The sequence below is a fragment of the Melanotaenia boesemani genome, chromosome 8 (genome assembly GCF_017639745.1).
Source record: "Melanotaenia boesemani isolate fMelBoe1 chromosome 8, fMelBoe1.pri, whole genome shotgun sequence".
Classification (NCBI taxonomy): domain Eukaryota; kingdom Metazoa; phylum Chordata; class Actinopteri; order Atheriniformes; family Melanotaeniidae; genus Melanotaenia; species Melanotaenia boesemani.
In genome coordinates this window covers 18,502,044-18,529,087 of record NC_055689.1, presented here as the reverse complement: position 1 = coordinate 18,529,087, position 27,044 = coordinate 18,502,044, and the positions used below count along the sequence as shown (strand labels likewise).

The window sequence follows — 27,044 nt, the reverse complement described above, 5'->3', positions numbered from 1 at the left end:
TGCACCCAGAACGCATCAAACTCAGCAGTTCAGATAGGGAATCAGACACGGGAGCAGTGTGAAAAGCTTGTGGCATTTTTCAAAATAACAGCTCCCGTGCAGATTTATGCTGCTGAGCCATGTAAACATTGCGTCTTTAACCGGTCAGGGGGTTTCTGTGCTTTTTTTTTTTCTTTTAAAAAATCATGGAGGACAAGACGTTTATCCTGGAAGTGCAGAATCACAAGAGTCTCCAATTCTCCTGTGATTTTGTGATCTCGCGGATCCAGCTAGGCAGACTGCCCTCGCAGGCGCTCCCCGGTGCACCCGGTGTCGATTGACATGCCATGGAGGTCGGAACAAAACCGCCAGACACGCACCCGGTGGACATAAGGGGTTAGAAAACATCAGATGTGCCACACATGTGCCAAAACCTTAAGTTTTAAAGATAATACTTTCATGCAGCTAGTTCAAAGAGCAACTTTATAAGTGACAGTTTTTCCAAGCAAAATTGGACAGCACAAATATGTTAGTGGCATTGCGAGCAGCCAGATTTTAAAGGTTTAACAAGAAAAAACGAAACAAAAAAAATCCTATGACTCGCAACAGCAGTTACGTTAAAGGACTAGTTGACCAAACGAGGAGCTAAATCAGTAAAGCAAAACATGAACACAGCCAAAAGCATGCTGGATTTAATATAAGCTAAGTTTCATTTGCTGGTATAGATTTCTCCAGGCCTTGTGTAACCAATCAGTTTGGGCCCTGTAGTATTTAATAAGATTTGATATATTACTAGAGAAAAGAAAGAAAAAAAAAAAACATTAATTGAACTTGTGTGTCTTAAACCCCATCATTGTTAATATATAGTAGCCAGGGGTGTTATCCAATTCCTATCATAATTTTCCTTGAAGAGTATACATTTAATGTCAGTGGTAGTCTGAGAACAGAAAGACACCAATATAAGGATATACAATGTTTAAAAACAGCCACAATGACATATTGCTGTTGATGGAGTAATGTTGAGCATACCAGAGTGTAGTAATGGTAATTCTTATTTGTGGCTTGATGAATGTTCATCCTCAAAAAATACTGAGTTGGTACATGTTTGTGACATGGAAGTCAAATGAAAAGACTGATGAGAATACCTACACAGCAACATGTATAAACAATGTGACAAATGTGAGAAGAGAGTAGGAAGTGGAGCTAAACTAGTATTTGATATTCTGTTCTTCATGTAGTGCACTGCAAAGCAAAACTTACTGAGAAACAGCTACAAACAATAATAGCAAAATATATCATTATATATCAATATATTGTCATAAAAACCACTTCAACCATCCCCGGGCTAGAAAGAATAATCTATTTTCATAGTGTAAAGCTGATAGGACAAAGAAACAAGAAGTACACAAGGTACCAGCAACTCATTATAAAACTGAGCTCCTTTGGTTTATTTCTTGGACTGGGACATTGAATAAGGCAGAAACAGCCAGACAGTGCCAACACACATCAGTGATCCTTATGAAATGATGTTCAGGTTCATACCTGTTTCACTCTTGGCCTCCCAGGAGAAAACTTTCTCTTGGTGATGGCTGGCTTTCCCATGCCAATCTTTGGGGTGAATGGCACAAGGGTTGTTGCTGGTATCACACTACTGTGGTCACTCAATGAAGGTAGTATCTGGGTCTGGGGTAGTTCTCTGAGAGGTGTCCCTCGGACCAGATGGGAGGAGTGGGAGGGAGAAGAAACCAGTTCAGCTAGTCTTTCCACAGATGTTTTGAAGGGCTTCTGCTCTGAAGACAAGTTAGGAAATGACAGATTGGGCTTGCTGTCCAGTGTGGTGTCCATCTCCTCTGACATATTAGAAGCTGTGGGCTTAACATTGTCTGTCAGGGTAATGGGAAATATACCCTCATTCTTCTCCTTGAGTTCTTTTGGAGCAGTTTCCAGGAAAGAAGCCTTGACTACATCCATACTTGAAGGCTGGGGTAGTGTGACTTCAATTTGTTGGTCTATTAAAGGTACTGCTGTAGTACTTGGTTCTTTGGTGGTTGAGATGATGGCCTTAAAATCCTTTGTGCTGGGGTTGACCGTGCCCTGCTCAGGGCAGGCCTCTGTAGTTGCTGGTTTGGATTGCAATGTGGTATCCTGGGTCTGCGGTGCCTCAGTAGGTTGTTGGGCTGGAAAAGACTCCTGGCTCTGAGTCGCTGAAGATGCAGAACTTTCTGTAGATGTAAGCTTGCCTCTAGCTGCTGGTTTTGACTCTGTGGGGAGGGGAAAAAACAGTGTTCATGAGAACACAATGTACATAACTTTACATAATTTTCAGTATTTACACTGTATTGCTAAAGGTTTCAAGTGATCAATCAGCACTAGCCATCAATCTAAATTATGTAGATTTAATGAAAACATACATAAGAAACCTTCACTAAATGCATTCATCAACAACTTTACACAGCAGTTTAACAGTGTGAATAAACTTCAATCTGTTATTTATTATGTAAACCAATGAGGGCCCACACTTTAGACAGAATACTTAACTGCTTTAATGTACAAACCTGGTTTGAATTCTGCTGGAATTTTGCTGACAGACGGTTCAGGAACCTGCGTCTCCACAGTGTCTGCTTCCCCTGAGACTTCTAAAGCAGAGGTACATTACCAATAATATTAAATCTAGAAAAGATACTCTTATATGAACAGACATGACCTTGACAGCAAGCTGTTATACTCTGGAAAGATTGACAACGCAAAAGAATAAGAAGAAAAAAAAAAGACCAGGCAAAGGTGTAAAATTTAAGTTAGGGATAAAGATGTGAACATCTCCTACTGGTAAAACTGGAAAACAGCAACGGAAGTGCTACTGGATAAGGGGTGGCTTTTGAGTAACAAGGAGTCACAGTGCATTTAATTACGAGGAAAGCTTTACTCATAGGCCACATTTCTGTGTTAATCTAATGTCCCCTACATTCTCACTTTATTTGGTTCTGTAGTGTCCTCCCTCCCCATTTGGTTGTGAACCAAAGACATCAGTGCGTTTAACTTGACTGGCATGAATAGAACCAGTCATTCCTGGCAATCAAGGATCCAGATATCGAGCCAACATTCTGCCAGACACCATCTGACAGTACAGATAGCCTAGTCTTAAGGAGGCACCCACCAGTTCACTCCACAAGTTCCCATGTCACACTGATCCTGACACACACATGCACCTGCTACGCATCTCTGCCAGGGAAGGGAGTAACCATGACAACCAACATCCCAGGGCCTGTGTGCTCTGGGCTCATGACTGTGCAGCTTGCAGGTGCTCATCCGGTGATCATGCCAGAAAGTCAATTAGGGAGATCGGCCTGCAAGCATCTTCTGCCATCAGCTATTGACCAAGCTGAACACACACACACACATTAATGTGCTGCTTACTATACCTCCGGCTCCTACACAGAAAAATTACACAGTTTTGATTAGGAGACAGCTTAAGCTCAACAAAGACCTAAAGTCAGCTCTAACCTTTACTGAGTGCATTTACCATCACCAATCCAGAGTCACCAAGAGCCTACCACAGTAGTGTTGAATCCTGGCAAGAGATGAATTTATCTGGTTTAGAACTGCTTTTGTATTGCATTTGTTAATTAATATGAAAAAATAATTTTCTTTTGATGATCAAAATTAAATTTAATAATGTACAAATACTATATCAAAATGAGTTAATTCTATAACTTTAAGGGAAGCATATTAATTGCGACCCAAAGAGCTAAGTGAAAACTACATTTTTCAATTCAACCGATTCAAAAGCCTTTACACACACTCCCACAGTGAATGAATACCGGAAAAAAGTCCTCAAAATGAAAGAATTGTGTGTATGTGAACACAGCAAGCAAGCAGGCTTTGTGAGCAGTAATGAGTGAGCCAGCATTGCTCCAAGGCAGGTTAGCAGACAGGAGATCTGTGATATAATCACCATCATGCTTTCCTATCTGTAGTCAGTGAAGTCTGCAGTCGAGACAAGAGTAGGCAGCATAGCTGCCACTGGCATTCCCCAGCTTATTTTCCTTTTTTTTTCCAAATCAAACTCTAGTGTTGGCAAACCTCATTTGAACCAGATTTTAGATGCAGCTGAATCCTTAAATCCAGATCCTGCAACTGTAACTGCCGAAAAGCTTGCACCATAATGAATTAAAGCTATGCTGCAACTGTCAGAACAGACAATGCTTAGAGAAAAGAGTTTATTATTGGACCGGAGCCTTTGTTTCTGAACACCCTAAAATAACAAATATCCAGGCCTTTAGCTGGATTTTAAGTTAAGGGCTAAGTCTGCATAATCATTTCAACTTAAAAAAAAAAGTGTTTTGTTTCTAAATACTTTTGCTAAAACGCAGTTAAGAAAGCAGTTATAATCTCTTTAAAACAGCTTTTCTATTCAACCAAAGGTGTTTGAAACCCCAAATTAAAGGCCTCAGGTCACAGTTTGAATCCAGTTTAAGTAGGTCTATTAATAATGCTTGTCTTAATTCATTATTAAAACCTGCTACTGGTAGCCACAATATGATAACAAATTGGTTCAGATGCAACAACAAAACTATTTTGAGCTTATGTTTTCAGGCTGGCTTATCAATTCAACTCAAGTATCAGTAGCAAGCTTGGTCAAATCTAAGTCACTAAGGCAAGTTGTTATTAACTTGCAAAGTTAATCAATTTGCAAGTTTATTAAAAGCAGACAACTCCACTGCCCATCTATTCCTCAAGTTCCATGGTTAGCTGCACTATTTAACTTGGATAAGCATTTAACATATAAAAGTTACGTGGTCTCTAATGATGATCAGTTCTTCATTCAGAACCAGAGGCAGTGCACACCACATTCTCAGGAGACAGTAAGAAGTAAAGCAAATTAAATATTCAAAAATCACAGAATAGCAAAACCAATAGTGCTGCTTCAATCTGCTGCTACTAGGACATAATCTGGCTTTTTGAATGTTCCCTAAAACATCTTTTTTAAAAGAGGAATCACCTCTTTCTGGTCTTAATCCACACAACTCTTTCATTTCTTTCATCTGCTTGAATATTTCAACTTTCAAAACAACATTAGCACTGATGAGCACATAACCAAAACTGAAGCTCTGAATCACAAAGACCTCATAATATAACCTGGTGGTTGGTGTATGATGTGGACATGACTTTGTAGAACCAAGAGGGAAATTCTTCTATCCGTACAGTTAAAAGACATTAAATATGCTGATATAAACACTAGATTTACAGGAGGAGGTTGTTAGAGTGAAGAAAAAAAAAAAAGACAAAAAAGATCAGAATATTATGTGCATATATCTGAGCTTTATCAAACAAAGACCCACCAGGCTTCTGGTCAGACATGGCCAACTTCTCCTCCTGGACGGTAGCCTGAACAGGCTTTGGATCTGAGTGCAATGGAACAGCAAGTAATTCCGGTTTGGGGTCATTGTGCATTTCAGGGGGCAGCTGAGTGCCAGGTTCTAGGTCTGTGTGCTTTTGAGCCAGCTGTAGGGCAGTCTCAGTGTCTGTGTGCATGGGGGCTGGCTTAGGGCTGAGCTCTGGGCCAATGTCCATACCCTCTGCCTGTAGCGCCTGCTCTGCAGCAGGAGGCCTGCAGTTGGAACAAACATAGTCCTCTCTGGGGTGGATTTCTGCTTGGCCTGAGTTCTGACGCTCGCAGTCCAGGTGAAGCCATCTGAAAGGGGTGCAAAGGAATTTAGGAGACTATTTGACCAACATCTCAATATTCATATGTTTTCCAAGTGTCCAGAATAAATAAAAAAAAAATAAAAAAAAATCAATAATACAAAAAATAAATTAAAAATATGTTCCTTACCGCTTACAAGTTTGGCAGAATAGTAAGTCTTTGTGATGCTCAGGGTCCAGGATGCAAGAACACATAGAACAGCACAGAGCAGGGTCCTGGTTTTGGACACATTTCTCACACAGCAGGCTGGTGTGGTGCCACTGGCCGCTGGTGCGTGTTCCACACTGTATGCATACTCTGCAGTTCTGAAGACAAAAGGGACACGACAACCAAAGCCATTCAGACTCAGTACAGTATAAACATACAGACCTAGAACTTCATTCATAAAGTGGCAGACAAGCATGAAACCTGTAGAGACTCAAGTCTGTTACATAATCCACAAGAGGATAGAACTTTGTTCTTGTTCTCGAGGACAAGGACTTCAGGAGGTTATGAGGTGAGTATGCAATGAGCAACTAACCTTGTGATTTCATATTTAATGACAAACTTCGTCTGTGGCAGGGCAGGGATGTGCACACGGTGATGTCCGTATTTTTAAATGCCACGTGTTGTACACATTTTCCTACTTTTTCACCTCCACGCCCACCTCAAATGGACGACCAATCACACAATACCTTGAGATATTTCTGCTAGGCTGATTGTGTCCAGAACAAGCCACAAAAACTCCAAAACCAGGGCCCTGAGAACAAAATGACGTCATTTTGTTCTTTTGGTCTTGAAAACAAGAACAGTGCATTTATGTTAAAGCAATAATTTTTCTGCAAAATGTGTGAAACAGAGCTACAAAACATGAGTAAAAAAATAAATACATTTGTAGTATTATTGCATTTTTACTACATAGGACGTTTTGAGGTTTAGGTGACATGAAAATAATAGGCGCATTCCGACAGAGAAGTTCTAAGAACGCAGTTCTAATAACTGTCCTAGTTCTAAGAACTACCTTCTCCAGGGGAACTGCTTCATGTCGCATTTGCACATGAGTTGGGGGAGGTAGAGGGACCGATGTGACGCATACGTCTGCGACAGTGATGTGTGACTTTAGCGCCACATAACAACAAAACAAAACCCGCTAAAAACAAAACAACACGGCAAGCTAATATGAAGAAGGAAGAGATCGTAGTGTTCATGCTCTGCTTGATGGAGATGTTACTGATGGACGATACAACCAGGCGTCTCACGTCGAGGCTGGAAGGCTCCTGAAAGTCAGAAGATGAAGAATCCAGCCGCAGGAGATACGCCGCAGACAAAGGAGACGACGTGTAAGTTTAACTTATTAAACATGCGCCGATTGTATACGTGTCTTATGAGTAAATATTTCAGACGGTTTTCTACTGTCTGTGTTGAGCAGATTACAACAAGTAAATATTTCAGACAGCAGGTTTATTGTAACTCGTGTTCTGCGTTTCAGACGTTGCTGCAGCTCATTGAACTCCTCACCGTCCGGCTGGTCCGGAGCAAAGCTGATAACTAGTGGGAAAAGATTGTTCTCAATTTTACCAATGAGCAGTGGATAGAGAATTTCTGTATGTCCAGGGAGACATTTCAATACATCTGTGGCCGCCTGAAGCTGCACTGGAGAGGATGGACACAACCACCTGCTGCAGATACTGAATGAGATGAAGAACAGCCTGGATGCTTTACCTCCTGCCTTCCAGCTAATCACTACACCCCTCTTCATAATAAGCATCATGTTCTGGAAGTTCCACAGACAGAACATACATGTATACATGATGTACACATTTAAAGAGAAAATGTTCCATAGATAATGCACCATTTAATTTTTTTTCATTTTTTTTGTGTTATGTGCGAAATAAAGATCTCATCATCTGCTATAAAGCTTTGTGTGTTTTATGGAATCATCAGTAGAAAGGTGGAGGAGTTATCCGTCACTGAAGGGTTGGTTGTGGCTGAGTTATGGTTTAGAATTATGAGGACATAGTCACACAGATTTAGCGTATATGAAGGTAAAAATATAAAAAGAGGTGGTGAAATGTTTACAGGTGTGTAATTTGTGTCCACAAGTATTTGATGCCAGATCTTGGTTAAACATGATAAACTTCGTTCTGTGATATGGAGCATATTATAAAGTTGATAAACTAATGTAATTTACACCCGGGGATAAGACTTAAAATGTAGCGACCAAAGATGGATTATTTAATATTTCATAGCTGTGATAAGTTAATAACTACTCAATATTTTTTTTAGCTAATATTTTATAGATGTGGCCAAAGCACATCTAACAGACACAAACTGAATACTTCAGACTCTTTACAAAGTCATTTATTTTTTTTTATAGTGAATACAGCAGAGCAAAAATAACTATGTATATGTGTGTATGCTCTGCATATCACACTGGCTTTTCCTGCCGCACGCAGGAGTCATTTGCTGCGGCGTTGCCCGAGTAGGCATGTCGGTGGTACAAGCTGTCGAATTTACTGTTTTTTCGGTTAGTCCCACTCCGGCTGTCGTGGTCTTTAATTTATTTGTAGTCTTGTGTGAGTTTTCTACGTGCACTGCTTCGCGTTATCCCGCGTTATCTGACTGAGAGCTGATCGTCAGGAATATTTTTATATTTCGCTGCGAACCTTCAAAACCTCTCTGAAAATCCTCTGTGGCGTAGACGGTCAGAAGAGCTTCGACCTCCTCGTCGGTCCATTTATCGCTTGCTGTTGTTGTTTTTGTCCGTATGTGCAACCGTGTTTTTTAAATGTGGCGGGGACACAAAATGCGGAAATCTGGCAAGGGGCGTAGCTACCAGTCACGAAACACCTACGTCATGAGGGTTCCTATAGAACCCCGTTCAGACCCTGCCTCGGAGCAGGAGCTAAAATGGTTATAGGAACTGAGGGCTTTGGTCCCTAGTTCCTATATGTCGGAATGCGCGAAAAAACTGCCTGGTTCCTGAAAAGGTTATAGGAACTGCAAAAGGTTCCTACAATCGGAAAGAGCCTAATATTACCATATTTCTAGCTTAAATGGAAATATGCAGTATGTGGCATTCTGCATTAAATGGACCACAAGGACTTGAATTTAGTCACAGGTTTGGCTTTGATATGCTACATGTAAAATTGTTTCTTTTTTTCTTTTTAATAGCAAAGTAAGCTGGCAAATGAGTAGAAGTTTTAAACAAGTGCAGCTCAGTTTGTTGCCGACAACCACAGAGGGAAAAGAGGGTGGGTCTTGGTTGCATGAGAAACAGGAGAAATATATAAAGAAACTCCTTCACAGGAAATTTAAATGCTATTGGATTATATTGATTTATCCATTTCATACCATGTTTATAACATACCGATATGACTTTAAAAAGGTTGGTATAATGTCCAGCCAAGCTGATATTTCTACAAAAACTGACAAAAAAACTGTAGGGACATTTTTATCTACAAAAAGTAGAATGTTTAAGAATACATTAGGGATGCCAATATTTCTTAGTTCTACAATTAATTTTTGCAATTAAACACAATGATTAACTGTAAAAATGTCTTTTTTGTTTAAAAAAAAAAAAAGAAAAAAGATTTCTTATTATTATCACTTTCTATGGAAGAAGAACAACAACGGCAGATCAGCGCAACTTTCGCACAGCCGCCCTGTACATGTATGGTTTGAAAACTGTCAGAATCTTGGGGAAGTTTTTTTTTTTTTTTTTTTTTTTTTGTGTGTGCACAGCTGTGATGAGACATCTTCATGCCTAAAATAATCACCTGCTCTTTCCAAATTGATGCCAAATTTTTTAACTTTTAAAATAGCATCCCTAATAATTTTGTCTCTGGACATCCGATGATAAAGATTCTAAATGTAAGGCATAAAAACTTCATGAAAACCTTCATAAATATGTACGATAAATTGGCTTTTGGTGGATTTGATTCACCCCTGTGACTAGGCACCTACTTGCCTAAAATAAACTTCTCTTTGCCAAATTCAGATTTTTAATATGGCATGAATAATAACTGAATAATAAATTTTCTGTTTATGTATTAAACAAATTAATGCATTCATTCCACATATTACATGTTATTTTTGAAAGCCCTATTTTTTTGCCATTGTTATCAGGTTCTGTAGTATTGGAGCATTTTTTATGAATACTGAGTAGACACACATACTGTCGGACTGATATAAACATTTTGTGGGACGCTGTTAAGAAAATCTACAGATATTCTTACAAAAAAAAAAGAAAAAAAAAGAAATCTACAACACCATCTCAATAATTGCTCATGGAACGTGTACCAGCACGAACAGTCAGTAAGCTATGACTTAAGAAATTAGCTGACTGACCACTCACTCAGTTCACGTAAGAGATTTTCTAAAGCATGGATTAGAGCTGGGAGATATGAACCAAATCTTATATCTCGATATTTTTTTTACCTGAATCATGATATACGATATATATCTCTATTTTTTTTTTTTTTTTTTTTTTTTGGTCAAGTAACCAAAGAGACAGTTCTAATTTTCACCCTTCAGTTCTAAATATACTTTTATTAAGGATCAGCAGCACATGTGCATTAAAACAGCTGACTGAAATTAAAGTACCTTTATATTAAATTAAATGCTCCTAAAACAAAATAAATTAAAAAATACTTTTCAATGACCATAACAAAAATACAGCTGTGCAAACTGCAAAAGCTGTTTGGGGCGGCAGTGGCTGAGGCGGTAGAGCAGGTCGTCCAATGATCGGAAGGTCGGCGGTTCGATTCCCGCTCCCGCAGTCATCTGTCGTTGTGTCCTTGGGCAAGACACTTAACCCTCCTTGCCTCCAGTGTTGGCATCGCTGGTGTATGAATGTGTGGATGAATGTTCGGTGATGGTCGGAGAGGCCGTAGGCGCAGACTGGCAGCCACGTTTCCGTCAGCTTGCCCCAGGGCAGCTGTGGCTACACACGTAGCTTACCATCACCAGGTATGAGTGAGGAGTGGATGAATAATGGATTCACACAATGTAAAGCGCTTTGGGTGCCTTGAAAAGCGCTATATAAATCTAATCCATTATTATTATTATTATAAAAGAAAAGATGCTTTTAACTCTAAACAAGCTATCTCGGTATAAACGATATTCCCTCATTCTATATTGCGTCTGATAAAGTCTCGACATACTGTATTTGAAAATCTCTATATATTGCCCAGCCCTAGCATGGACTCCTGTTTTTAAGGTCATATCAATATAAAATCATCATCTGAGAAACAACGTGAAGCACTGAACCTGAAACAATGACTAATAATTTGTACTGATCTGTGTGTCAGAAAGACAAGATGACTCAACAGAAGTGAGCTTCAAGAATTTGTGTGTGGTTTGTAATGCTACTCCATGGAATCAAGCAGAAAAGCCAAATATAAAGACATTTCATTGCCTGCTGCCTTTTCCTTAGCGACAGAGTCTAACAGCTGCATGAAAAAATTAGGTAGCATGTTCACCAGTCAGCTGAGTATCAAACGCAACAGTGGTGCATGTACCCACAAGTGCACACCACATTATCTTTTGGCGCAGAGGCTGAACTGAAGCCTTTAAATAAATAAAAAATGAAAAAAAATCAGTTGCTGTGAGTCATTTCTTCACTGCGGAACGTGCAAATGCAAAGCATCAAAAAGTAATCTTCTCCTGAATTGCAGGTATGTTTCCTTGTGCCAGAGTCAGTTTGATTTTTTCCCACACTCTGCAATCTTGAATCCATCACATTAAGATGTCCCCTTCAACGCAGCATTATCTTCATTTGTTATCACCTTGAATAATTCACTCGCTTATTAGATCTTTCCTACCTTACATCTCCATCCGTTGGTGGGAAGAGAGTCCATTGCAGGTTGCAAACAGAATGTATGGTATCCTTTGTCACACATATCACACACCAGCATCTTAGTGTCCTCTCCTGGGTTCCTACAAAGAAACAGAGAAATATGAAATGAAATGTAGTAGAACAACAAGTTATTCCAAAGATATTAAGCCACAATAAATATGATAAAGACTAAACCTGATTTGAACATGCAAAGACACAGCACTTATTCATAACATAATAGTTAAATTGCTATGCACACAGCAAATATCACACACAATTACGGACCATTATTTCTGGCCAAAAGTAGATGCCATCACATGATTTACACTTGATAGATACATGCAGAGCCCCCCCCTTTTTTTTTTTTATATAAATCTTGTTTTGAAAGGGGTTTTGACACATCTATGTGTTAAAACTTCCCAGAAATGGGGTGGTGGTTTTAATGGCTAGAAAAAGACTTAGATAAAAGTTTTAAACTAACTAAAACCTGAACCCCAGACACATATGTTTGTTTTGTTGAACAAGGACAATGCTACCTTCAAAATATTTGCAGTGGTTCATATTCGGTACAAATGTCCTAGCAAACATATCCTACTACAATATGAATTGTTGTTTCTGTAACATCCTTCCACCTATAAACACACTGTTCCCATTCCACTCCACACTACTGTCTTCAGTGCTGCAATTAGGCTGTCAACCTGCAACTTTTAGCTTAGTTATGTGGTTTTACAACTTCACAGTGTAAAGTAGTTTATTATTTAAGGTAACAGCACTACTTTTGTTTAGTATTATTTTACCATCTTTGGCAGCAGCAAATACTCAAGCCTGGTTTTGACAGGAAAAGCTAACCAAGGCAACTATTACAGATTACATTATTGTCTCAACTACAGTGAGCTGTTGGCACTAGTGTGTTACAGAAATTAAAGAAAGGGCTAATCTCATTTGTCCACATTAGGGCTGCAACGATTAGTCGACGTCAACAATAGTCGACAATGAATTTAGCCGTCGACTATTGTCGGCAATGAAAAAAAAACAAAAAAAAAACTACGGACTAAGACATCGTCTTCTAATCCTATCTCTGCTGAGAGTTGCACAATGCACATGCTCAAAGAGAGGGGAAAAAATACAATGTGAGACATCGTCTTCATTTTTTTTAATCTCTGCTGAGAGTTGCACATGCCCCATAAAGTCCGCCAGGGGAAAAATATGGTGCCGGACCAGGGAGGAAATCAGCAGCGGAGAACGTTAAAAGTCTGGGATAACTTCACGTTAAACTTACAAAATAAATTAACTACATGTGATATTTGTAAAGCGGACCTTGTGTACCACGGAAGTACGTCTGCAATGCTCGAACATTTAAAGAGGAGGAACGTCAGACTTACTTAACAACCTCATGCAAGATTTCAAAGCTGAAAGTGAAATAAGATCCATACATAATAATCATGAGATACATAATCCGATTGGTCGACTAGTTGTTTTAATAGTCGGTGACTAATCGACCATCAGAATAGTCATTAGTTGCAGCCCTAGTCCACATCATTAAAAAAAACAACAAATGAATGACACAAAAATGTAATAAGATACACAACTAGAATAAAGATTAGAACAGTGAATCAGTCAGTTTAGTACTAGTCTCAATTGCAATCCCAAGCACAACCCTTAACAGAATTATATGACAAAACCCCACTGATTTAGTAAAACATACCCAGCAGCAACATGGAATTTCTATGCAAATAAAAAGCACTTACAGGTAAATGGACAGTGTTAGCAACCAGAACAATTTGCCTTAGGTAAGCCTGAGCTGCTGTGCTTTTTAAAAAGAGGTCAAAGGTTATAAGATTAAGCTTCAGGGAACAACTTCCAGTCAGCTCCTCACAAACCACAAAGGTCTTAAGACTAGCAGCGAGCACAGTGCCTGGTAGCAATGCAAAAATTACGTAGGATGAAAAGTGAGAAATAAAGACGAAAAGACAAAAACATTCAGTGTAAGGTGCGTTGTTTAGGTGGAGGGTTAAATCGACTCACTTGCATGTCTGGCAGACTTTGCACTCGGGGCACTGCCAACCTGCTCTCCTTAGCGGGGTCACAGCCATATCCAGGCACATCCCATGGTAATGCAGACCACAACTGGTGCAGAAGAGCTGGTCTAATAGGTCCCCTGGGCTATCACACAGCACGCAATTTACATCATCTACAACTATGGGTAGCACAAACAAATAAACAAAATAAAGAAAATCAGAAAATATAAAATCAGAACATATTGTGAACACAATGTAATTCAGTTGAATTTCTCTCTTTTTTTAGTTAATAATTTAACTCATCTTACATTTGTGAATTGCCAATTCAACATGTTCTGGGCAGAGGAGTGAGAGACTCCTGATATCCTGAAAGGTCCCAGCTGCCCCTGCACAGGGGTAATGGTAGAGTTGAGCACATCCTTCAGCACAGCACTTAATGGATGCTCCAAGGCGCTTACAGTATGCACAGTGCTGTGGAAAGAACAAAAGATGTCAAAATATACCAAAAATGTTCTTGGTCTGCAGCTACAATCTATGAACACAACAGATAATCTACAAATTACGTACAAATGACTCACAAAGCTTTTTTTATTTGGTATTTTTTAAGACAGTGAGTTGGCCTTTAATGCTTGTATAAAATTACTGGGCCTCATTCACCAACCATTTTTACTAACATGTGTTCTTAAACCCTTCTTGCAAACATTTTACATTCAAATTGTGGCATTCACTAAAATCTACCTATCTTGGATTTGCTCTTAGCCAAGAATAAATCCTATGAACACTAAGGAGTACTCTTAGAAACATTTGAAAGCTGACACGTTCAAACAAAAACAGCATTTGTGTTGTTTTCTGCTGTTCTAGATAGATAGATGACTTTTTTCATCCCTGAGGGGAAATTAAGTTGTCATAGCAGTCCGGTATAGTACACATAATATACAAAGATACACAAAATTTCAAAAGGGTGAAGTACTGAAGTAGAAAAGTAAAATAGGGAACTTGTGAGATGATAATAACAATAGTAAAGCAACAGTGTAATAATAACAATATATAACGATAGCAGCAACGGTATATGATAATAATAACAATACTAATAATATATGTACACATAAATGTTTCCCATATATACTTCTATGCCTATATATACACATATGTTAAGCATGTGCAACATATGCAAAGATACATAACTGCTATGTGATGTGATTTAGAGCGCAAATGCTTTTGTTAGTTTTGTAAATAATCTTGCATTTTGTTATTTAGGATAAACACCAATATTGCAGAACCAATTGTGATACTTTCACTTAAGGGACAATTTTTCATCCATTTCATTTGTTTAAATCAAGACTGATTTAATTCTATTGCTGGTCTTCCTAACACCATCAGTGCAAAAGACTGCACTCACTCCAGATCTGTTCCCTCAACCACAAGAATATCACTCCATAAATGTCTAAGTCACCCGTGACTTTCAGATTCATCTGCTGAACGAGGTCTTTAATAATTAAAATGTACTACAACAGTGTCTTTTTATTATAATGATTGCTTTAATTAAGAAATTGTGGTTATTTCCTAGTTAATAACACTTATCAGACCCACCTGGATGATTCATCAGATGCACCACTCGCTCTGTAGGCTAACCGCATCTTAAAATTTTTGTTTTCATTCATCATTTTGTCATTCTGTTTGTTATTTTTGCTCATCTGTTTCTCTTCTGTTTGAACACAGCCTCCAAGTCATGACCTGTTTGGCCAATTTTCTATTTTTTTGTGTGTGTGTTTACCTATGCAAAGTAGGACCAGCTGGTCCATTCTTTCAACTTAGGAGAGATTAGTATTCACCAATCTAAGAGGAAAGATACAAACAATTCTGCGGTCTACGAACATGTTCATGAATCTAATGGAGGGTTTTTGTAAAACACTTCAAGTACAACTTAAGAACAAATTTAAAAATATTTGTAAAAAGATATTGGTGAATGAGGCCCATTGATTCTCAGCTCATCAACAAAACCCCTGCTAAATTGTCTAGATCCCTAATAATCACACCAGTAGAACCAAATCCAGTCCCCATTTCTCTCTGTTTCATAAGTGTCTACTGATGGATAATCTGAAGATCAAGTGGCAGAACTGTAATTCAGCTCCATGACCAATGTGCTGCAAATACAATGAGAACTGTGAACAGCACCACTGCTACCGCCAGGACCTAAGCTGCCATGAGAGCTCTGCCCTATTGAGTGGCATGACCTTTTCCATTTCACAGTTGAGAGATCCACACTGCTTTGCCGACCTTTACCAGTCAGTCTGATCCATCAGCTTTTCTGTGCTTCAATAAAGCAGGCACTCACTGCTGCCCTAACACATCAAGATGGTGTTAACACCCATTAGTCCATGGATGTTCTCCCTCGACTCACCTTTGTGCTCCCTGAGTCAATGGCTCTGTCCACATTAAGCAGAGATTGTCCCTCGCCCTCACAAACACCATCAGACCACAAGGCACAACTCTGATGTGCCCAACATTGCCCTGCAGTTACAAATCACAACAGATAAAAGGACACTTAATCAATAAAAGGCTGGAGTCAAAGACAATCAGACTCATTCTGCAAGAACAAAAAACTTTAATCTCCATCAATTGAGAAAGAAATACCCAGATAAAAGAAATGATTATCACTCCTACCTGACTCAAAGAGAGACTGGACTTTAACATCTTGTGAAATGCCGACATGAGAAAGCTCATCCCAAAATCGACTGGCTGGGTCTGGTTCTTCCTGGCAGGTTTCAGACCCACTGCAACAAAAGCAAAGTTTGGCCAAGAAAACAAGTCAGTGGTGTTAAGGATGGGAGATCGTCAAACAGATCAATTTATTGTTTTGTTTTTTTTTCTTTTTTATAAAAGCAGAAAAATTAAGACAAGAACAAACTGGGATGAAATGTTACAGAGCAGGTAAAGGCTGTGGGTGAGTGAAGAAAATTGTTTTTGCACATGCATAAGAGGCCAGTTGTTTCATTTAATCTGTTGAAAAGAATATTTCATTTAGCCTGTGGCTTGTGAGACCTAAACTGCTGAGCAGAACAGCACTCAGAAAAGGTAGAAGAGGCCACATTAGCATTTTAAAAGAATCTGTATTTTAGTAAAAACCACCAGCCAAAGAGCTTTTTTTAAATAAATTTTCTTTGGTAACATAATGGCACTCTCATGACATACAGCCTTAACATATTATTGTTTATTAAACCAATTAATCTATTTATAAAATACTAGTCATCCTTTCTTCTGACATTTCTTTTGAGGTTTCCCCATTTCCCCACCATCAGTTTCTCTAATAGATGTAATAAAAAATTTCCTCTTGACCTGGACGCCCTTCCTTTGCCTCCATGAGCCACAACTGGATCTAGCCTTAGCATTCATTCATTCACAAACACAAAAAAAACAAAAAAAAAAAACACTGAACATTGAATGCTGCCAGACCACCTCTGCTCTCGCTGCCATGACAGGAACAGAAACCATGAAAAACGCCTGGTTCTGAAAGGATCACAACAAAGTGTTGGTGTGTTAGAAATAAATTAAATATATGCCTTCATGGATGTGTCGAAGAAGCACCTAAAATCAATGACTAATGACAAAGAAATGGCTTTAAACTTTGCAAAGGCTTTCAAATGTGTATTTTATCTCTAGTCTTTAGGTTGAAGGACACCACTGTATGTAATCTGTTTGTGTTACTGGCGGAATGAACTTTATCAAGAAGAAAGTTACAGCAATCTAGAGCTAGCTAAAACAATGCTTCAAAATCAAAACGGCATCTAATTTTTTTTTATTGCAGATCATTTTTTATTGCAGCTTTCCACAGTGTTTCCCGTATTGCACGTCCTCCTGTTATTATGCAGCCCTAATGCCAAGCATATGATGATTATTTTAAAGGGGGGGAATTTTCAAACACTGCTTTCTATTTCTATCTTCTGGTAATCTTACCTGGGGGAAAAAAATAAAAGATAGGACCCTTTTTTATAAACTATTTTCAAAAGAATAGAATAAAGCATGATACTGTCACATCAATCTACAAGGCTCAGGACAAGAACAGGAGAAAAAAAAGAAAAAAAAGGCAAGTCATAATTTTTTTCATTATTTTAGTTTTCTGAGCAAAGCTGCAAGCTGAACCACTTGTAACACAAGTACCAGCAAGACCTACTCACTTTTCCTTCTGTCCTGAGGTGGTGTCTCCAGCCATATCTGGCTGAGTGGTTTTGTCACCATCACTGTTGTCGTTTGTCGAGCCTCCTTCACCATTATGGCTGAAGAGTGTTTCATGCTGAAATGTGATGTTGAATACTTGCAGATCCCCCTGACCCAGAAGGCTACGACCACCACAGTAACAGAAGGCACAGACACGCTCACTGAAACAGAAATGGGAGGTAGACAGTGTTTAATTATATATGTCTTTTGTGCATAAATACAGTGCCATGTGTGTCACTGTGAATTAAGGTTTCCCCTTTCTGGTAACAGGTCTATAGGGGGCAACACACATTTTTGTGTGTTTCCAGACCTTCTCTTATACACATTAACCGGTTGCTGATTTTGATTGTGTGGTCTTAATCTGGTTTTGGTTTAAGTAATGTTAGCACCTAGCTGTACTAAACTGCAAAATGTGATGTGGAAATTTGAGAAACCCGTACTTGTTAATACTAGCAAAACAATTATTTAAACTACATTAATTTAGGATAAATAATTCAATATTTTTCTTTTAAAATAAAACAAAAATAAATTAATAAAAAAAATATCAATACCTAACACTTATGTGGTCACAGACATACTGAAAATACCATACAAGAAAGCCATCTTGAAAGTGAAGCACATTTTTAAGTGATAAGATGGTGTTGTTAATTAGATCCCCTTAATAAGGTCCCGTGAGATGCTACTGATCTGCCCTCCATCACGAATATCACAAGCATAGACAGAGTAGAAGATTGATTACAACCTTTAACAAAGTGGCACCTGGGAAGAGAGTGCTGCATCTACCAGCTGATGATTTCCATTTAATCCATCCCAAGAATTTGTACACAGAAAGCATATTTCAACACTTGCTGAAACATATTTGCATTCATGTGCTTATGTATGTGCATACTTAAACATGATAAAACACATGGTTCTTAATTTTCAAAGCAACTAGAGGCCTGTAGGAGTTTCATGTCTCTGACCTGGTTTTGATTTCTCTACTCGATGGGACAGATGGTCCAGCTGAAATCTCTGCTGGAGGGCTCTGGACCAGAGGGGAAGAAGGCTTGTCTTCCTCTGGAACCTCAGTGGTCACCACTTCCACAGTCTCCAAGGGTTGTACTTGTGTTTCTGACGGTAATAAAGAATAAAATAATACGTTAGTAAAGAAACAACAAAGCATGACATTCCTACAGTGCATCTGTGAGAACTGTCAGCATATTCAGTTCAGTTTTGGCCTCCATGCTGATAGCTGCTCCTCATTTAATTTTCAGTTATGACAACCAACATACAGCATCTGACTGGAGCAAGCTGTCATAGGGCAGGTTGGTTGTATCCTAGTCAATTTCCCTAAAATTAACAGCACAACCTTAATTACTGAGATACGTGTTTAAAACTAGGACCATACCGTCTAACTGTGAGTACAGTAAATCCACCAGAAACATAAAACACTTGGCAACCATTGAATATGCATGTTCCAAAATCTACTGAAAAGTATTTGGCTCCACAATTTAGGGAAAATTGTTTTAATTCTGATATTTGTTTTTCCAAAATTATAAGAAACTCAGTTGCTAATGCTACTTATATAAGAGCTCCCAAATGTACCCCTCACTAGCCGTTTACTTGGACCAGTTTTAATCAGATTAATAACTCAATTAGAATTCACGTAAACACCTCAATTGGATCAGGCTGTCCTGATCTGCCTCAGTCAGAATGAATCTTATTATCAGAGTGGAAAGAGTTAAACCTTTAGTTCAGTGTTTCTCAATCCAGGTCCTCAAGACTCACTGCCCTCGATGTTTTAGAGGTAACCCTACGTTAACACACATGAATTAAATGACATGTTTGCAAAAAACTTGATGAGGAAGTTCATTAGTGTGAATCACTTGTGGTGGAGTAGGAACACGTCTAAGACATGAAGGGCTGGGGGTCCCGAGGACCTGGATTGAGAAACACTGCTTTAGATAATCTGATCAAGTTACCATGCATATCTAATCTGAACATTTCTTTTACAATGGAATAATATATTCTTTCTGTACATCTTCAAGTCACATGTGAATGATGCAATAAGTTTGCTATGGTTAAAAAAACTAAATGGAAAATACTACAGTTTCATCGACAGCCTCATGGTCTATCCCTAGATGGGACACAGAGTGAACTGACCTGTAAGAATTTCCTTTCACTTTCTGCTTCTTAACACACAGTAGGAGAAACAGGCTTATTCACCCTTGCTGTAAATGAGGAATGTAGTTGGGAAAGCAGTTTCTTCTTTAGTTATACTTCCCGCAGACTGACAGGGAGAACCACTTTTCACGTGTCAATAGTTTAATTTTGATTAAATACTTTGCAACAAATAAAGAAAGAACTTAATGGGCTGGCTGCTATGCTTGGTGAACCTAACACTGTGCACACAGGAAGGTTTAACAACAACAAAACCAGTTATTTTCCTGGTTTTTTCCGTTTGGAAAACATTTCGATTAGGGTTTAGTAATCATGTTTATCTGGTATGTTTCCTCCACTATCGGTGAAAACTCTGACATAAACAGCAGTTAAACTTTTCCGTTTCCACCTCCAAATCGAGCTCAGGATGCGGAGGCGAGGTGATTAGCCTTAGCTGCAGCTAGCTTCAAGAAAACCAGAGCATTTAGAAAGTTCTGATATTCTGCACTTGAATTAAACAGCACAGATGTCACTAAAGACTACTTTTTTTATTTTTATTTTTTTTAATCAAAAGCCTGCTGAGACCATAAAAGCCTCTGACTGGGGTGAAATAACTCTAGTTTCTTTTACAAAATGAATTAAAAGAAGAAAAATAAATCCATTGCCGGCATGAGTTAAAATGCTTCAAAAGAAGAACTAGCATAATCCCAATACCTCCAGAACAGCAACACAGAAGCACAGAGATGTATGAGAATGGAAAGCACTGTCACATGATGTGATGTACACACCTAAAAGAGCACATAAATGAGTCTAGAGAGACTGATGGGATTTTAAAAAGCTTTTAGAGGGCATTAGCCTTGGGCTCTTTCTCACTGCACCTCCATACTATCTCAGAGCAGGAGAAGACATGGAAGCAGTAAGGAGGGAGGGAGAGAGAGAGGGAGGGAGGGAGAGAGAGAAGGAGGGAGGGAGGAGGAGGCACCTAATGTGGCTTCAAGTTTTTTGAGCGCTTTCATTTATAGTCATGGAGAAGCAGTGTGTGGCACTAAGAAAAGCTCTCATCCTCATTGTATGAGGCTACCTGGATGTGCAACCTCAAGTCTACGTCACACTCAATAAAAGCAATGTGTGCACTGTGGATTTAAAAGGGATCTGTAAAGCCTTACCTGCATCCTGAGAGTCAGTGGACTCTGTTATCTCAGTCCCATCCATGCTGTCCTCCTCATCCACAACAACTCTCCCTCTGGTGCGACCCCTAGAGCAAGGAAGACACATGAACATAGGAAGTGAAGTGAGACAAAATGCTGCCAGAATTCACCTCAGGAAGAGAGAGTGACAGTTTTTTTTTTTTTTTTTTTTGTGATTTTTAATGAGGGCACGTAAGGCACTGGGCAAGGAAAAAGGTTGGTAGTGGTATGGGAGTGCAAAGCACTGGTATTATTGCATTATCAATGTCTGTCAAGTGCATGTGGGTGAAAGGGACACACAATTTGTGGATTATTGCTCAATTTTAACTCCCAGTATCTTCACCTGATTGTACTGGGAATCAGAACTAAGCAATCATCCACAAACTGTGTGGCCCTCTTTTTAAGATAAGACAGTTGTAACATAAAAATGTATTACTAAAGGTAAACCAACAGTCTGACAACTATTTCCAATTATTAATTTCAGAATACAGTGACATGTTATTATCATACTGTATGTAATCAACAGTTACTACTACAGTGTGTAGTTAAGGCCATTTCATACTTTCACAGAGGTATTTATCTAGTCCTCTCAGCCACAACACAGCCATTTTTTGTTGACCTTGGGGTTTTAAAAAAGCAATTCTGATTCGACACATAGTTTCAGTCTGACACAAAGCAGTAGACCCTTTTCCACTTTGACACCAGAGTAACACTAAAGTACCAAGAACACCACCAACACAACCAGAATCCGGCCACAGCTCAGACTGTTCCACATATTGTAGAATAGAATAGAATATTGTCCAGACTGCCCCAGAGTGGCACCAAAACACTGAAATGTGTGGACATGCATATGCAGGAGCTGTGGGAAGCAGCCACACACCAATATGTCTGAACCTTTAAACCACTTGAAGGCTTAAAAATAATTCTTCACTTGATATCAAAATCACCACAGCTCAGTGTGTGAAAGACTGTGACAATGTTGAATTTTGTGACCATTTTCAAGGCAGTGGAACAAATTTTTATAATTAGATGCACCAGCTCAACTTAAAAATATAACTATTTTCTTCTATTCTAATATTATATCTTATAAAAAGAAATATGGAGCTAGGATTACTCTGTACGCGTCTTGTGAGAGTGAGAGAGAACCGTTTGTTTACATGACCCTGTCAACATTGTAAAAGCTGTCTTGGGACAAAACTGTGTAGGCTGCCAACCTGTGGCTTGTTAATAAGCAGCTTACTCTCACTTTTGATTCTTTTATCATTTATCTTTACCATCACCATTTAAATAATGTATTTAAATAGTCTGTTTATTGCCAAATTATTTGAAAGTAATTGCAATCTGAATAATAACAAAAATAAAATAAAATGACAGTGTGGTGATAAAACCAATTTAAACAATTGTCCTAAAAGTTGTGCAAGTGCTCCTAAAATATTCAATTAAGAGCAGCAGTGCGTCTAGTGGACATTTTTTAAGAATAAAGGTTAATAATCTTAACAGTTCTTTTCTTGCTGACAACCTATAGAGCAACATTTAATAAGCGTACAGCAAATTGTCTGAAATATTTGAAATTAAAAACAAGACTGATTCTGTGGCTAATAGTTAACAGCTAGGAGAAAACAAAAAGAAAAAAAGAACAATTTTGAGACGAAGACTCTTGGCATAAGTTTGCCATTTCAGAAACACTAACTCAGTCATAACAACCCAGCCTTTATTAACCCTTTAGATCTGACCATGTTGCCAGTGGCAGAAAGTGCTGCTTTCCTGCTTTGCTCACTTTCCCCCTCCTCTACACGGGCTATCCCATGATACCCTGTAAATCCTGTATATCAATGAATAGATCAGCTTCTCAGCTTTCTGCATCAGTTGGAAATATAATGGTAGTCTGAATGGCTGAGATCAAATCACTTTAATTTGAATTATGCATGTCACTTTCTGTCACTAGCAACAAAGTCTGATTTAAAGCGGTTATAGCTCAGATACTTACTTATCCATTGCTCCCAATGAGCTCTGAATGTGCCTTGTCAACTTATAAGCCAACCATGTCTAGAATTGTAGCCTTGTGCCTTCATGCCAACTTATGCAGATGTACACATCCCTACACATACCCGTTTTTCATAAACTAAAAAAAATCTGTTATTGTTGGCATACTCAGTTATGAGCTCAGTTAACCCAATTTTGAAAGCAGCAAGTTGAGAGGATAATTATTCTGCATACAAATTAAATAGCAACATCAACTGTTAGCATGCTAAGTGGAGAGAGCAAACACAGCCCAAATGAAGGAAGTGTGTCTCAGTGGCACTCAAGAGGATGCTCTGGATTGGAAGTAAGGGAGGAGATTGGGGGTGGTGTAGTAATTTTCAGTGCCACTGGAGAGAAAAATCACAAATGGCTCTATGCCAAATCAACCCCTCCCTCTAAATAACTTCCACTGGGAGCAAACCTGAAACAGAAGAATGACAGGAGCCTCTAGCAAAGGCTCAGCGTTACCCCTACCATTATATTCGGGGGCCTATACACACACACACACACACACACACACGACCCACCGCCACATCTACAAGGTCAAGTTATGTTATTTTCGTCTAATTTTCTGAGTCTAACATTATTTATCTGATTTACATGACACCATATCATAGCTGCTCTGCGTCCAGTAGAGATCTGCTCTGATGCCATATGCATAGACACGTGTGCACATACAGGTGATCACGCTTCTAGCAGCGAACAAAGTGCGCGTGTTGGACAACACGCAAACCGCCTGAAAATCAGACTAAAAACTACAAGAATTTTTAAAAAACTTTCCCAGGGAGGTGAATTTGAAAACACTCGCATTCCACCGAGGAGCAGCAGGAGTATATCTCCTACTTCGGTGTTACACCAGGAACTTCATGAGAGAACATCAAGAACAATTTAACGTCATACCTTTTACACCATTTACTTGTCTTCTGCATCTCAAAGAAAGCAGCATCTGTCACTGCAGTAATATGCACAGATAAATTGCAGGCGTGAAGACTCACTTGACTGTAAATCTGTTAGTGCTTTCAGACAAACTACATTCTGGTGCGGAAGCAGAGCCAAGACCACTGCAAACTAACTCAGGAAAAAAGAAATATCCAGATTTTCATCAAAATCATCATAAATGGAAAGTTAGATTTATTGATTTTAACGATGAACGCTCAACCCCACTAGGACTATGGTGTCTGTTGACAAAATTCCTAAAAGGCTGGACTCAAACATGGGTATCTTACTAAGGTTGCCACAAACAACCAGATAGACATTGAAATAGCTTGGGATCACATCATGAATTGTGAGTGAAAAGAAAAAAAAATTATTGGCACTAGATATCAACTCACTGAACTACATCTAATAACCGTTATATTTAATTAATTTTTGACATAAACATCAGGGCCAAAAATTGTCAAGAGCTGAGCACTTTTTCCATGTTCCAGTTAGCATGTGCAAATGGACCAAAGGGATTAAAACAACTTTGTCTACAACAAATCTTTACCTCAATGTTCTCTGTGTTCAATTACAAATTGACAACAATACCTGCAGGCAAATGTTTTCTGGCCATGAAAGAGAACATGAAAAACATCTTAAACAACCAAAATATTAAGAAGGCTGCAGTTAAAGTCTGGCACAGCATCAAAAGCAGTGAGTCTCTTTTCAGATAGATATGGACCTAGATGTATCACACTTAAAACTAGTTATTCTGTCTATATATCTACACTATATTGCCAAAAGTATTGCTTCACCTGCCTTGACTCTCGTACAAACTTAATAGAAATCCCATTAATAATCAAATGAGTTCAATATGACGTTGGCTCATCCTTTGGAGCCTTAACAGCTTTAACTCTTTTGGGAAGGCTTTCCACAAGGTTAAGGAGTGTGTTTATAGGAATTTTTGACCATTCCTCTAGAGGTGCATTTGTAAGGTCAGACACTGATGTTGGACGAGAAGGCCTGGCTCTCAGCCTCTGCTCTAATTCATCTCAAAGGTGTTCTATCGGGCTGAGGCGCAGGCCAATCAAGTTCATCCACACCAAACGTGCTCATCTCTGTCTTTATGGACCCTGCTTTGTACACTGGTGCACAGTCATGTTGGAACCATAAAGGGCCATTCCCAATCTGTTGGCACAAAGTTGGGAGCATGGAATTGTCCAAAATCATTGGAATTAAGGGGCCAATCCCAGCTCCTGAAAAAGAAAACACCAAACCATAATCCCTCCTCAACCAAACTTTACACTTGGCTTAATGTAGTTTGACAAGTACCGTTTTCCTGGCAACTGCCATCCCCAGGCTCTTCCATCAAATCGCCAGATGGTGAAGTGTGATTCGTCACTCCAGAGAACGCGTCTCCACTGATCTGGAGTCCAGTAGCGGCATTCTCTACAACACTTTCACCACTGGATTTGTTACACAGGTGGCATCCTATCACAGTACCATGCCTGAGAGCGACCCAGTCCTTTACAAGTGGTTTTAGAAACAGTCTGCATGGCTCGGTGCTTGATTTTTATACACCTGTGGCTATGGAAGTGATTGGAACACCTGATTTCAATAATTTGAATGGGTGAGTGAATACTTTTGGCAATATAGCCTGTCCGTCTATCCATCTTTCTATCTCTTTTTTTTTCCACAAGATTCCCTTTTTAAATTCATACCCATCACTTCTTTTTTAAGCTAATAGCAATTATTGGGATATTAAATTGCTGAAAAAAAACTAAAGGATTAATTTGTAAAAGCTTTTTTACAAAGACACAAAAGGTCCCCTACATGCACACAAAATAAAGGGCACTTATGACGTCTCTACGGACTCAACTACACAACATTCAACAGTAATTATAACAATGCTTGAGGCATCAAATTTCAGCATTTAGACAGCCAGTTATTTTACTGACAAATACTCTGGACTAGTGTTCAGCCCCATACCCTGCACAGCTTGCCCCCTCCTCACAGTCCCACCACAGAGAGAAGGGGAGGGGAGAGAAAAAAAGAAAAGGCGAAAATAATGCTGTGGTAAGTAGTCCCAGCTAGCAAAGGGTTGGCTGGAAAACCTGACATGGATCATGTTGCTCTGATATGGACTGATCAGCAGATGTAGTGTGGGCAAATCTAGCAGTTTCCAACAACCAAGTCAACAAGAATACATAGCATATCATTCCTTGTCTCACACAAAACACCTTTTAACATTTTAGTAACAGTGTATATATTGATACACACAAAAAAAAACAGATGGCTATCTTAATATAGGATTATTCAATGAGGTTACTTCACACCTATCACATGTCTATCACAGCTTAGTGTAGCCTAAGGTACACATGGCTGAGCCAAGTGTGCAAATACTGTCCTGTTAGTGCAGTTTCTAAACTGCGAGACAGGCACAATTGAGACATGAGACATAAGACATAAACCCCTACATTGGCCTGCAGTTTTATTAACAAACAGTAATAATGGAAATTCTGGTATACTGAAATACCTGAATGACCAAAGGGAACTAATATCAATTTAGTTTTAGTTTTATGAAACACAAACTCCTTGTTTAGCTCTGGATGTGCTTTGGACATAATTAAACTAGATGATAATTAAAAAAAAATGTGGTAATGTTAGACCAGATCCTTGTTACAGTCTGCAGCCTTATCATAAATGACCAAATTAGCCATGATAAAATCAAATATACTGAGCACATCTCTGCCTATTGCTCATTCATGTCCAGTTCATATAGATGAAGCAATTCAAGTCTGTCTCAGGTCATGCATCCAATGTGGCATTAACGCATCATCTGAATGCTTGCAGATTAAACATGCCTTTGTGAACTGGGTATTCAGATTGATTGAGAGGACAGACTAAGGAGGGAGTTAAGAACCTTGCCGGCATAATTTTACAGACTAGTTCTAAGCAGTATTTTATGCAGTCAGAGTGGCTAGGCACTTTGTACATTGCCTCATAACTGGAATTACTGGAAATCAAGCAGCTTAAAAATCTTC

General features: G+C 38.9%; 1 protein-coding gene across 2 annotated transcripts in view; it reads right to left on the bottom strand.

Moving 5' to 3' along the window:
* kmt2cb (lysine (K)-specific methyltransferase 2Cb) overlaps positions 1-27,044 on the bottom strand; it is an 83,808-nt gene that overhangs the window by 37,899 nt on the left and 18,865 nt on the right. For both annotated transcript variants that reach the window (XM_041993633.1, XM_041993634.1), the window contains exons 3-14: positions 21,040-21,128; positions 18,697-18,844; positions 17,695-17,895; positions 16,184-16,293; positions 15,921-16,030; positions 13,828-13,990; positions 13,527-13,698; positions 11,488-11,602; positions 5,813-5,988; positions 5,319-5,671; positions 2,535-2,615; positions 1,522-2,240 (exon numbers count right to left, since the gene is read on the bottom strand). In XM_041993633.1, coding sequence (XP_041849567.1) covers positions 1,522-2,240; positions 2,535-2,615; positions 5,319-5,671; positions 5,813-5,988; positions 11,488-11,602; positions 13,527-13,698; positions 13,828-13,990; positions 15,921-16,030; positions 16,184-16,293; positions 17,695-17,895; positions 18,697-18,844; positions 21,040-21,128 — 2,437 coding nt within the window. The remainder of the gene's footprint in view (positions 1-1,521; positions 2,241-2,534; positions 2,616-5,318; positions 5,672-5,812; positions 5,989-11,487; positions 11,603-13,526; positions 13,699-13,827; positions 13,991-15,920; positions 16,031-16,183; positions 16,294-17,694; positions 17,896-18,696; positions 18,845-21,039; positions 21,129-27,044) is intronic.